We start from the raw sequence: 13,363 nt of genomic DNA, 5'->3' as shown, positions 1-13,363 counted from the left end.
CTGGAAAATTGATGCCTACACAGCCCAATACCAATCTGAATCTTCCACTGAATAAGATATACTAGCTTAAAACGATTATAGTTAATCAGAAGAAGTGTTCTTTTGCTATCACAAAATACACCAGTACTTTAAAGTTGAAACCACAAAAGTTGCATTCTCAAATTCAGGTGAAGCATATGCAAGATATTTCATGATAAATAAAAAAAGACTGTCCCAACCTCAAGGCTTGGATGTAGCAGTTTGAAGCCACTCAGAAGTGGCTTTCTAAACTTATCATACAAAACCCAAAATCAAGAATTGTTTATATAAAATTTACTAGAGAGCTTTTGCACATGCCAATAGTTGTATGAAAAATTTTCAAGTTACAGTACACCAGTGTTGAAAATTCAAAGCCAATTTGACAAGGTGTTATCAAAGTACATATAAACGAACACCATGGAAAGAGAAAAAACTGTTAATCACTTAACCCTTAAACGGTCCAAACGTATATATATATGTTCACTCGCGTAGCGCCCCAAATTTTTTGAGAAAAAAAAAATAGTTTTTTTTTTAATAGGAAAAAAGAGCATATGGTACCCAGGCATCCCCAATTATTTTAATATGGCACACAGTGAGTGTGCACACCCATTCTCTCATCTCTAGGTGACTCAGGCTTATCATGACAATGTTGAATGAATGACAAAGAAAACGTATACATGTGTATACGTGTGGGGTGCTACGCGAGAGAACGTATATATATGTTTGGACCATTTAGGGGTTAAAGATATCTCTTCAGGGTTATTCAAGGTTACCTAATTTTGGGCATTACCATATAAAAAATAAACAAGCTGTTAACCTATCCTCGCAACACAAATGCACCTTCTTGAAAATAATTATTACTGTATTATTATTATTATTATTTCTTCTTTCAACACACCGGCCGTATGCCACCGAGGCGGGGCGGCCCAAAAGGAAAAACCAAAGTTTCTCCTTTTACATTTAGTAATATATACAGGAGAAGGGGTTACTAACCCCATGCTCCTGGCATTTTAGTTGCCTCTTACAACACGCATGGCTTACGGAAGAAGAATTCTGTTCCGCTTCCCCATGGAGGATTATTATTATTATTATTGCATACAATGATATTTACAGTACGTATATGTTAAACAGTACAGTGGACTAGTAAGCTGCTGAACCGGAAAATGCTAGCCTCCATTGCTCCTCAGATGATTCCCATGAAAAGTTCATAATAATCTCGCACATCCTGTAAACATTTGAAGGTGTAAGTGACAGGCCTCCAGACTTCAAAGAAGCACCATTCCACCATTTTCAGTTTCTGCTCTTGAGGGCAGATTGAAGGAGACCCATTGTTGACAATGTAATCATCCAGAAAGGTCAAGAAGAACTCCAAAAGAACACATTGTTTGTCAGGCACAGTGCAATCCACATCCAAAACAGGGTGGTGGCTATTAAGATTGCCCTTGAGCAAGGGGCTTGGTAGACCACAGATTAGGTCATTTAGAGAGAAGTGAAAGGCCCCAATCTGGAGGCAGATACAAGAAGCACAATGCCAAGTCTCTGAGCAAGCTCTCCCAATAATGGCCACAGGCATCTGAGTGGCAAATAGTAGCATGAACCCATTTCTTGGCAACCCTACCAGGAAAGAAAGGGGTGGTGTAACCATAAAATTTAAAATCAGAGCCCAGGGATAGCCTAGTACCCCTGATTTCTTTCAAGCAAAAAACTGATACACTTGTTTGAAGAGCATAACCTGCAAATCATTTTGGTGCAGGGGTGAAGGCACCAACAGTTCCGCTTAAAGATAAAAAATGGAGCAATCAAAGATATCTGTCCATCTTCCCAGAGACATTCAACAAAGGAATGTGTCCTGGGAAGTTGATATTCTTTACCCCCACTGCCTAACCAGACAAAAGAGGCAGTCTGTGCTGTGGATCTCCTGGTTACTTTTCCAGAACTGAAGTTGTTTAACAGTTTTAAGGCTTCTGGGGAGTGATCTTACTTTTTTTCTTAGAATGAGTCCATCTTTGAGGCATGGGAATCATGCCTTTTAGAATGACCCTCCACTGACTGCTTCCTGTAGGGGACTCCATAGTACTGCCCTTTGTAGGAAGTGCCAGACTTGAACTCTTCACTAGGAGTGCTTAAATTTTAGGATACCACTAACTCCCCAATACACCTTACTGAAAGGGCAGTCAGGTGGATGGGGAGATGGCTTGGTTCCTTTCACAAAGGATGAGGGCAATTTTTACTTTGAGAAAACCATTGACATCCTTTCCTCATCTGGAACTGTTGCCTGAAACCAATTTGTAACAGGAACTGAGGAGGAAAAAACACTTTCTGCAACTAGAAGGTGGCTTCTATGGAGGAAAGGAGCTAGTGGCCACCTATGTTACCACTGGGGCCACAGGAGCTAACTGCATTTGAAATTAAGCAGTATTGCAAGGATTGTTTCCTACCACTGAGCCAATGAAAATTTCAATGCACATCTCTATTATTATTATTATAATTATTATTATTATAGCATCTTCAAATGTTGTAAAGCCACAACCAAAAGTTTATCATACCAGGAGCCTGATACCTGGCCAATCCCAACCAAAAACATCAAAATGTCTTCGTCCCATGAGATGCCATGAAAGTAGATCGAACCTAGCACCAGGTCACTGGCTATACATTACTAACCAAGGAAAATGCCGCAGGCTCACCCGTTCCAGCTTTCTGAACCAGAGATAGCTTCTTCCCATTTTCCATGTCTTTTTCTGAGGAAAAGCTGTCAGAAGAGTCACATCTGGTAGGAAACAAAGAGAGGTCAGTGTTGTGACTGACATCATGAAAGAGGAAGAGAGAAGAGACAAGGAGAACCAGAGTAATAGTGTAGTAAGGGGTAAAAAAATATATATTGAGCTGATTAACTGAAAGAAATCACTACCATGTCAATAGCTCCTATTTCACAGTGAGCATTACCAGCAGTGCTTACCTCACTTGTGAACAACACCAGGATGGTTCACCTAGAATAAACAAAGCAAGGTACAGAAAAACTGCCCATTCATGCTGGGAGCCTCAGCTTAGTAATGGGCGAGGGTAAACTGATAATATGCAAGAATTAAACACCTTCATCTCCAAATGACTCAGCAAGCAACCTCCAGTAGTATATCTACTGTCAGATGGTCTAATTTTCTTACAGTGTTGTGGCAACCAGAAATTAGTGGGAAAGAATAGAAAGCAACAGACAGTGACTTTTAATCCCATAGAACAAAATTTTGCAAATGGAGACAAATTCTTGTTGTTTATGTCAAATAAGAGGAGAGGTAGGTTGGTAGCAGCAACCACCCAGGGAGGTACTACCATCCTGCCAAGTGAGTGTAAAACAGACTGTAATTGTTTTACATGATGGTAGGATTGCTGGTGTCTTTTTCTTCCTCATAAACATGCAAGATTTCAGGTATGTCTTGCTACTTCTACTTACACTTGGGTCACACCACATATGCATATACAAGCATATATATATATATATATACACACACACCCCTCTGGGTTTTCATCTCTTTTCTTACTAGTTTTTGTTCCTGTTTATTTCCTCTTATCTCCATGGGGAAGTGGGACAGAATTCTTCCTCCGTAAGCCATGTGTGTCATAAGAGGTGACTAAAATGCCGGGACCAAGGAGCTAGTAACCCCTTCTCCTGTATATGTTACTAAATTTATAAAGAGAAACTTTCGTTTTTATTTTTGGGCCACCCTGCTTTGGTGGTATACCACCAGTGCACTGAAAGAAAAAGAAGAGGAGAGAGTTGCTGGGTGGTTAGTCAGATCACTCTGACCATTTACGAGGTATTATCATACAGTTCCTGAACTGCCATGAAAAAATATGTAGACTTACATAATCACAAAGTTGAAGTTATTGCCCTTAAAGACTTTCCTAGTGAGGCTGTACACTGATCCCAGCACCTCTGCCACTTTTCAAAACATTCCTAGAACTCTTCTTTCCTAATGACAATTAGAGTGCCCTACAATTCTGCATGAATCTCCTCCACATTGTTAAAATGCATCCCCTTGAGTGCCATTTTCCTTGAGTATGGGGCACAAATTTTGCAGCCACTCACTTTATACTCAAATTTTCAGTTAAAATGTTTTGACATGACCCATAAGAAATTACCATAGCACTGGCAATGTCTTGGATACACTGACAACACTCTCTGTGAATAGGTTTCCTCACTTTTTTAATGTTGGTGTCTGTTTTTTATGTTGATGGACAACCAAAGTGTTCATCATGCTCAACTGATATTCATTCTGCTTTGAATCAAGAAAACCATTCATAACATTGTGTCTGACTTACTGCTTAGTTGCCAAATGTTTGATGAAGCATTTTGTGAGTTTCACTAGTCATTTTACCAAGCTTGAAATAAAATTTCACACACACACACATGCTGTTCTTTTTGTTAAAGATTCTATTCTGTTACAAAAAAAATTTGCAACAACTCACTGACAACACAACAGAATATGCCCATCTAACCTCAATAGAATGACTGACTGGACTGAAACTTGCCTATACATATTAGTAACTAGTTTTAATCAGAATTACTGTACATACAGCAATATGCCTCTTCAGAAGACTGGGGGTAGCAAATTTCTTGTTGCAGACATGACATGTTGGAAGCATAGGATTCTTGCCAGAGCCTTCATGCAGTCGCTGATGGCGCCCCATTGAATCCTGTGAGGAAATACAAACATATACTTCATCAATGAAGTTTGAAAATATTTTTATCTGCCTTTAAATTATGAAGGAGAAGTAAAGTGTTAAGAGTGTGGGTTAAGGAACATAATAGTCTTAGAGACTTTTGTCAATGTGTGTTGGATTTGGGCATTAAATTTCAGTTTGTCTACCATTAGACCTAGGATTTTTCCCTCTTCTTTTTCTTGTGCTGTTTGAGTACCACTGATTCTAATATCTAAATGTGGACGTGGTTTATTTCCAAAAGATATAAAGAATGCTTTTTTCAGTATTAAGGGTGAATTTGCTGGTAATCATCCATGTGTGAGCCTTTTTTAAACTCATTATTTACTATGGTGTTTATAGACAATGGGTTCAAACCTGATATTAAAAAGTTGTGTCATCAGCAAAGGGTACAAATTTCAGGTGCTGTGTGGCATTAAGTAGGTCACTGCTATACATGATAAGACAACATACTAGAATGCTATTTTGGGGACACAGGTTTATGGGTATTGTACTAAACAAAGTGTCATTTATAGCTATAAGATAAGATAAGATTTCGTTCGGATTTTTAACCCCGGAGGGTTAGCCACCCAGGATAACCCAAGAAAGTCAGTGCGTCATCGAGGACTGTTGTGTTGTGTTGTGTTACTGAGGTAGGATTAGAGAGTACTGTGGTCATTGATATAAAAAGCCTTTCACAGATCAATGATGAGTCCAATAGGATACTCATCTGTCTCCAATCTTATTACTGCATCATTGGTACTTTTTTTTCTGTCCGAACCTAAATTGACAAGGAATAAGTACATATGTTGTGTTTGGGCAGGTAAATGTATAGTAGTTGCTTGTGAATTAATTTTTCAAATATTTTGGATATTACTGAAAGGTTGAAGATTGGTCTGTAATTATTAACATCAGTTGAATCACCATCTTTGTGATGGCTGGGAATTTTCCTGGCTCTCTTGACAGTATCTGGAAAGATTTGTTTCTTAACCCTTTCAGGATACCCTCTCCTAAACTTGTTCTCAGGGTCAAAAGTTTTTGAAAAAAATAAAAATGATGTTTGCTTATGAAATGATAGAGAATCTTTTCCCAATCATAATAACACCAAAAGTATGAAATTTGATGGAAAAATTACAGAATTATGCTCTCGCAAAGTTAGCACTCTTGACGATGTTTATGCATCGGCGATTTCGCCGACATTGAGCCCTACTTTCGGCCAATTCCAATGCTCCAGTCAACAAAACTCATGGCTATTTCGTTAGAACTCCATTTGTTCTATCAAATGAGTACAAGAAACCAGCCAATTACCGATTTCAACTATCCAATAAAGTGGTTAGAAACTGGCAATTTTGCCAATTTCACACAAATTTCAAAAGATGCCAATTTCAAAATAGGGTCTAGAATAAACAAGACAGACATTCCTGGCACTAAAATAACATTTTCTCTGTTTATTAGTCAAATCCCCAGGCCCCTCTTACATTTCTTTTGCTTTCCACTTTGAACTTTTATTCTCACAAAAAAATAGAAGAGTTACTGTTATGCAGACTACTGCATTAGTGTGAAAGAATATTAGACCCACCAATTGACGTGTATTGGATGCGTGGCATGATTTGTTTACTTTTGAACATCGACAAAAATTGAACGTTTCTGGTACTTTGAGCTCAATTTCAAGGTACTTTTCATTGTGAAACCAATCAATATCATCTCAATTTCTGTAATATGTCTTTCATTCTATAAAATGACACCAAGAAAACGAGAATATGACCATAAATACCATACGAAAATACACTGCAAAGTCGCTGTTTTAAACAAAACACATGGTTGGAGATTTTTTCTCATGTACTTTGTGCTACAGGATTTTTTTATACTGTGCACACTGACCATGCAGACCCATTCTTTCATATGAAGGCCTACCAGCTTTCTCTCGCTAGATTTGAAAGCACTAGAATTTACGTGTACTAGTACGGCACCAACCCTGGCGTGCAAGCTATACTAGTATGACACCGACCCTAAAAGCTTTAAATGATTTGTTGAAAAGTACAGTGGTACCTCAGGATACAAACTTGAACATTTATGTAAGTGTATTTTTGTAAGTGCTTTTGTAAGTGTATTTTTGGAGGTCTGAAATGGATTAATCTACTTTACATTATTCCTTATGGGAACAAATTCGTTTGATACTCGAGCAGATTGGCACTCGAACAGCCTTCTGGAACGAATTAGGTTAGTATCCCGAGGTACCACTATATTACAATAGTTGGAGATATGGTAGTACTTGTACAACTTTTTTATTGTAGTTTGTGGGCACCTCATTTGCCTTACTACTAACAGTATTTTTAAGTGATTTTATTGTTGAAGCTATTTCTGCATAGGTAGGAGTCAAGTAGAAAGAATTAGAATAATTTCATGTCAGATAGCTAGTGATGTTGGCTTAAGCTTCAGGAATGCAAAATTAGTTCTACTCAAAATCCCTTACATCTGTACTGACACTTAAGCACCATTTAATAATCTGCAGATTCATTTGAACTTTACTCTCCTATTCAATGAATACAATACAGTCTTTTCCATTCTTAAGACTTTCTGAACTTTATTAGTGATTCTGATTATTATTTTTTATTTCCTGCAGCTTCTCTGGTATAATTTGCATATGTATCTAATCCTGTCTTCCTGAAACATTTTCTTTTTCCTTGCAAACACTTGGTAACCCTTTAACTCACATGACAACCAGACTAGAATGTGGAACTCATTGGTAAGAATTTAAAATTTCTACTTTAAGAATTAGGACTTGTAAAATATCTGGAAGAATGCTATGCGAAGCCATCATCTCCATGCCACAAGGCCTTAGTAAGACATCAATTCTCAACTCACAAGATCTGAAAGCTGTGGTCACCTATGAAAAGAAAACCACTAAGAAAATAATGAACACATTACATTCACTTCCTCCATGCTCCCTCCCTCTATTCCAATATCCAATTTCTCACTTCCTATATTTTTTAATTCTCTCATCACCTTCTTTTTTCCAAAGTTTATTCATAATGCCCTTCTTTTACAAACCCTCCCAATTTTTTTTACCAACTATTGCAATCTCTCTTCTGAATCTACCAAAAGCAAAAAGCAACTCTGACAATTCTAAATCTGTATCATTTTCACTATCTTTCATTCCCACGCCTCTTCCTAACATCCTGTTTACTTATGTTATAACTCCATCTATAAAAATTATGACATCACACATCCCTGCCAAAAGCCTAATTTTACTGGACAATCAATCAATCAAAATAAATAAATAAATAAATAAATAAATAAATAAATATATATATATATATATATATATATATATATATATATATATATATATATATATATATATATATATATATATATATATATAAATTAATATATATATATATATATATATATATATATATATATATATATATATATATATATATATTTTTTTTTTTTTTTCAACAAGTCGGCCGTCTCCCACCGAGGCAGGGTGACCCAAAAAAGAAAGAAAATCCCCAAAAAGAAAATACTTTCATCATCATTCAACACTTTCACCACACTCACACATTATCACTGTTTTTGCAGAGGTGCTCAGAATACAACAGTCTAGAAGCATAAACATATAAAGATACACAACATATCCCTCCAAAAGTAGGTTGGTAGACAGCAACCACCCAGGGAGGTACTACCGTCCTGCCAAGTGAGTGTAAAACGAAGCCTGTGATTGTTTTACATGATGGTAGGATTGCTGATGTCTTTTGTCTGTCTCATAAATATGCAAGATTACAGGCATGTCTTGCTACTTCTACTTACACTTAGGTCACACTACACATACATGTACACATTTATTTATACACACTCATCTGAGTTTTCTTTGATTTTATCTTAATAGTTCTTGGTCTTATTAATTTTCCTTTTATATCCATGGGGAAGTGGAATAAGAATCTTTCCTCCGTAAGCCATGCGTGTTGTAAAAGTCAACTAAAATGCCGGGAACAATGGGCTAGTAACCCCTTTTCCTGTAAAGATTACTAAAAAGAATAAGAAGAAGAAAATTGTCAATATATATATATATATATATATATATATACTGTATAATATATATATATATATATATATATATATATATATATATATATATATATATATATATATATATATATATATATATATATATACACATATATATATATACATTATATATATATATATATATATATATATATATATAGGTAGTAGGTTGGTAGACAGCAACCGCCCAGGGAGGTACTACCGTCCTGCCAAGTGAGTGTAAAACGAAAGCCTGTAATTGTTTTACATGATGGTAGGATTGCTGGTGTCCTTTTTTCTGTCTCATGAACATGCAAGATTTCAGGTACGTCTTGCTACTTCTACTTACACTTAGGTCACACTACACATACATGTACAAGCACATATATACACACCCCTCTGGGTTTTCTTCTATTTTCTTTCTAGTTCTTATTCTTGTTTATTTCCTCTTATCTCCATGGGGAAGTGGAACAGAATTCTTCCTCCGTAAGCCATGCGTGTTGTAAGAGGCGACTAAAATGCCGGGAGCAAGGGGCTAGTAACCTCTTCTCCTGTATATATTACTAAATGTAAAAGGAGAAACTTTCGTTTTTCCTTTTGGGCCACCCCGCCTCGGTGGGATACGGCTGGTGTGTTGAAAGAAGAAGATATATTATATATATTATATATATATATATTTAGGTAGTAGGTTGGTAGACAGCAACCGCCCAGGGAGGTACTACCGTCCTGCCAAGTGAGTGTAAAACGTAAGCCTGTAATTGTTTTACACGATGGTAGGATTGCTGGTGTTTTTTCTGTCTCATAAATATGCAAGGTTTCAGGTACGTCTTGCTACTTCTGCTTACACTTAGGTCACACTACACATACATGTACAAGCATATGTATACACACCCCTCTGGGTTTTCTTCTAGTTTCTTACTAGCTCTTGTTCTTGTTTATTTCCTCTTATCTCCATGGGGAAGTGGAACAGAATTCTTCCTCCGTAAGCTATGCGTGTTGTAAGAGGCGACTAAAATGCCAGGAGCAAGGGGCTAGTAACCCCTTCTCCTGTATATATTACTAAATGTGAAAGGAGAAACTTTTGTTTTTCCTTTTGGGCCACCCCGCCTCGGTGGGATACGGCTGGTGTGTTGAAAGAAGAAAGATATATATATATATATATATATATATATATATATATAGGTAGTAGGTTGGTAGACAGCAACCGCCCAGGGAGGTACTACCGTCCTGCCAAGTGAGTGTAAAACGAAAGCCTGTAATTGTTTTACATGATGGTAGGATTGCTGGTGTCCTTTTTTCTGTCTCATGAACATGCAAGATTTCAGGTACGTCTTGCTACTTCTACTTACACTTAGGTCACACTACACATACATGTACAAGCACATATATACACACCCCTCTGGGTTTTCTTCTATTTTCTTTCTAGTTCTTATTCTTGTTTATTTCCTCTTATCTCCATGGGGAAGTGGAACAGAATTCTTCCTCCGTAAGCCATGCGTGTTGTAAGAGGCGACTAAAATGCCGGGAGCAAGGGGCTAGTAACCTCTTCTCCTGTATATATTACTAAATGTAAAAGGAGAAACTTTCGTTTTTCCTTTTGGGCCACCCCGCCTCGGTGGGATACGGCCGGTGTGTTGAAAGAAAGAAGAAGATATATATATATATATATATATATATATATATATATATATATATATATATACAGTGGACCCCCGCTTAACGATCAGCTCCCAATGCGACCAATTATGTAAGTGTATTTATGTAAGTGCATTTGTACGTGTATGTTTGGGGTTCTGAAATGGACTAATCTAATTCACAATATTCCTTATGGGAACAAATTCATTCAGTAATGACACCTGAACATACTTCTGGAATGAAATAATATCAATAACCGGGGGTCCACTGTATATATTTTTTTTTTTTTTTCAACAAGTCGGCCGTCTCCCACCGAGGCAGGGTGACCCAAAAAAGAAAGAAAATCCCCAAAAAGAAAATGCTTTCATCATCATTCAACACTTTCACCACACTCGCACATTATCACTGTTTTTGCAGAGGTGCTCAGAATACAACAGTTTAGAAGCATACACATATAAAGATACACAACATATCCCTCCAAACTGCCAATATCCCAAACTAACAAATATTTATAATAAATTTGGATATGAATATAATGTACCTGAGATGTAAATTGGCGGCCACATACAGAGCAGGCAAGTTCTCCAGTGTGGGCCTTCATGTGAGCGCGTAACTTGTACTTTGTCACATATGAACGACCACAAACACTGCATACCCAAGGCCGACTTCCTGCCATTGAAAAAACACTTACATTCTGTAGAGTGCAATTAAATTTTTCATAATTATTTTCCTGAAAAAAAAGGCAATTTCTTCATTCTTCTAGTGTGTTAAAATTTTATAGCAACATCTGGTAAGTAAGCAAGGTAACATTGACGAAGGAATCCTGAAAAACCAGTTATCCAAACGTGAATCCTAGAGGTGGACAATACAATACCTGTACTCTGAAGGAGGGGCGGGTATGTTGCAGTTAGGAGGAGCATTTGAACTGTGATGTCTGTGCACTTCTAGAAAGACAGTTATTTAGTAAGAAATAATGAATGTGTTTCTTGTTTTTGGGTCACCTTACCTTGGTTTGACACAGTCAGAAAGACAGCTACTTAGTGAGAAACAGTATGTTTCTTTTTTTTTGGTGGGGGCAACAGTCACTATGCTTAAAAAATAATAAGCTGTATACAGTACTGCTGTGTCCCTTAAAATTAACTTCACTATAATCTGAATACATTGTGTGGTTTTTTAAAATGACAAAATATACTTTAACTACACACAAGAAGAAGTTTCATAGTTATTTTCATATACAGTGGACCCCCGCATAACGATTACCTCTGAATGCGACCAATTATGTAAGTGTATTTATGTAAGTGCGTTTGTACGTGTATGTTTGGGGGTCTGAAATGGACTAATCTACTTCACAATATTCCTTATGGGAACAAATTCGGTCAGTACTGGCACCTGAACATACTTCTGGAGTGAAAAAATATCGTTAACCGGGGGTCCACTGTACTTATGTAATGGGTTATAGTTTTTAAAAGTGGCCAAGCAGTTGTTGGGGAAAATTAAAAAAGAAAACTGAGATGGGAAAAGGGGTTTAAACAACATGAACTAATAGAATATGTACTGCAATATTTTTTTTAAACACTGGAACAAGTTTAAAGGCATACAAAAAATCTTACTTTTTCACGCAAAAATGTAATGTAGTCTCGTGTCCATTTTGTAGTCAGTGGTATTATGCATCGATAATGTTTTTCCATTACTTCATTATATTTTTCATTTGTGCAGTGGAAGGCCCAAATATCCCACCTGGAATATGTTATGTCTCATTCACACCAATAATCACCTATCTTACTTAGTCCAGTAAGGCCTAGTATGCAGTCCCCTTTGTCACCTCTATGCTACTGTTCATCTATTGTTCAGAACCTCAGGGTCTCATGACAATGTCAACAACTCTTCTCTTTTTCATTGCTTTGGATAATTTTTCTGTTTGATTGTCTGTTCAGAATAACCAGTTATTCTATAAACATGTGCATTTCAGAAAAATATATGCTGCATGATTGAAGAATCTACAGCAATTATGCAACATAGATGATGATAAATAGTATTAGGTTGGTAGACAGCAACCGCCCAGTGATGTACTACCATACTGCCAAGTGAGTATAAAACAGAAGCCTGTATTTGTTTTACATGATGGTAGGATTGCTGGTGTCTTTTTTCTGTCTCATAAACATGTAAGATTTCAGGTACGTCTTGCTACTTCTACTTACACTTAGGTCACACTACACATGCATGTACACATCTATGTATACACACTCATCTGAGTTTTCTTTGATTTTATCATCTTAATAGTTCTTGTTCTTATTACTTTTCCTTTCACATCCATGGGGAAGTGGAATAAGAATCTTTCCTTAGTAAGCCATGCGTGTTGTAAAAGTCAACTAAAATGCCAGGAGCAATGGGCTAGTAACCCCTTTTCCCATATAGCCTACTAAAAAGAAAAAGAAGAAAACCGTTAATGTGGGATGTTTGAATGTGCATGGTTGTAATGCAAATGATAAGAAAGAGATGATTGTGGATGTTATGAATGAAAAGAAGCATGAGCGTGTTAGATAGGAGTGAATGGAGACGAATGATACTTGGGACCTGACGATCTGTTGGAGTGTGAGCAGGGTAATATTTAGTGAAGGGATTCAGGGAAACCAGTTATTTTCATATAGTCGGACTTGAGTCCTGGAAATGGGAAGTACAATGCCTGCACTTTAAAGGAGGGGTTTTGGGATATTGGCAGTTTGGAGGGATATGTTGTGTATCTTTATACGTATATGCTTCTAAACTGTTGTATTCTGAGCATCTCTGCAAAAACAGTGATAATGTGTGAGTGTGGTGAAAGTATTGAATGATGATGAAAATATTTTATTTTTGGGGATTTTCTTTCTTTTTGGGGTCACCCTGCCTCGGTGGGAGACGGCCGACTTGTTGAAAAAAAAAAAAAAAAAAAACCATAGCTCAATTAAAGGCTCCCCATTTACATTTA

General features: G+C 36.8%; 1 protein-coding gene across 1 annotated transcript in view; it reads right to left on the bottom strand.

Annotated features, from left to right (window-relative positions):
• LOC128692594 (uncharacterized) overlaps positions 1–13,363 on the bottom strand; it is a 45,759-nt gene that overhangs the window by 12,552 nt on the left and 19,844 nt on the right. Inside the window, exons 7-8 of the mRNA XM_053781778.2 lie at positions 10,940–11,067; positions 4,588–4,707 (exon numbers count right to left, since the gene is read on the bottom strand). Of these exons, the coding sequence (XP_053637753.2) occupies positions 4,588–4,707; positions 10,940–11,067 (248 nt within the window). The remainder of the gene's footprint in view (positions 1–4,587; positions 4,708–10,939; positions 11,068–13,363) is intronic.

Source organism: Cherax quadricarinatus, chromosome 30, assembly GCF_038502225.1.
Source record: "Cherax quadricarinatus isolate ZL_2023a chromosome 30, ASM3850222v1, whole genome shotgun sequence".
In the NCBI taxonomy this organism is placed as follows: Eukaryota; Metazoa; Arthropoda; class Malacostraca; order Decapoda; family Parastacidae; genus Cherax; species Cherax quadricarinatus.
Note: the sequence above shows the minus strand (reverse complement) of the source record. Positions and strands in the feature narration are given on the sequence as shown.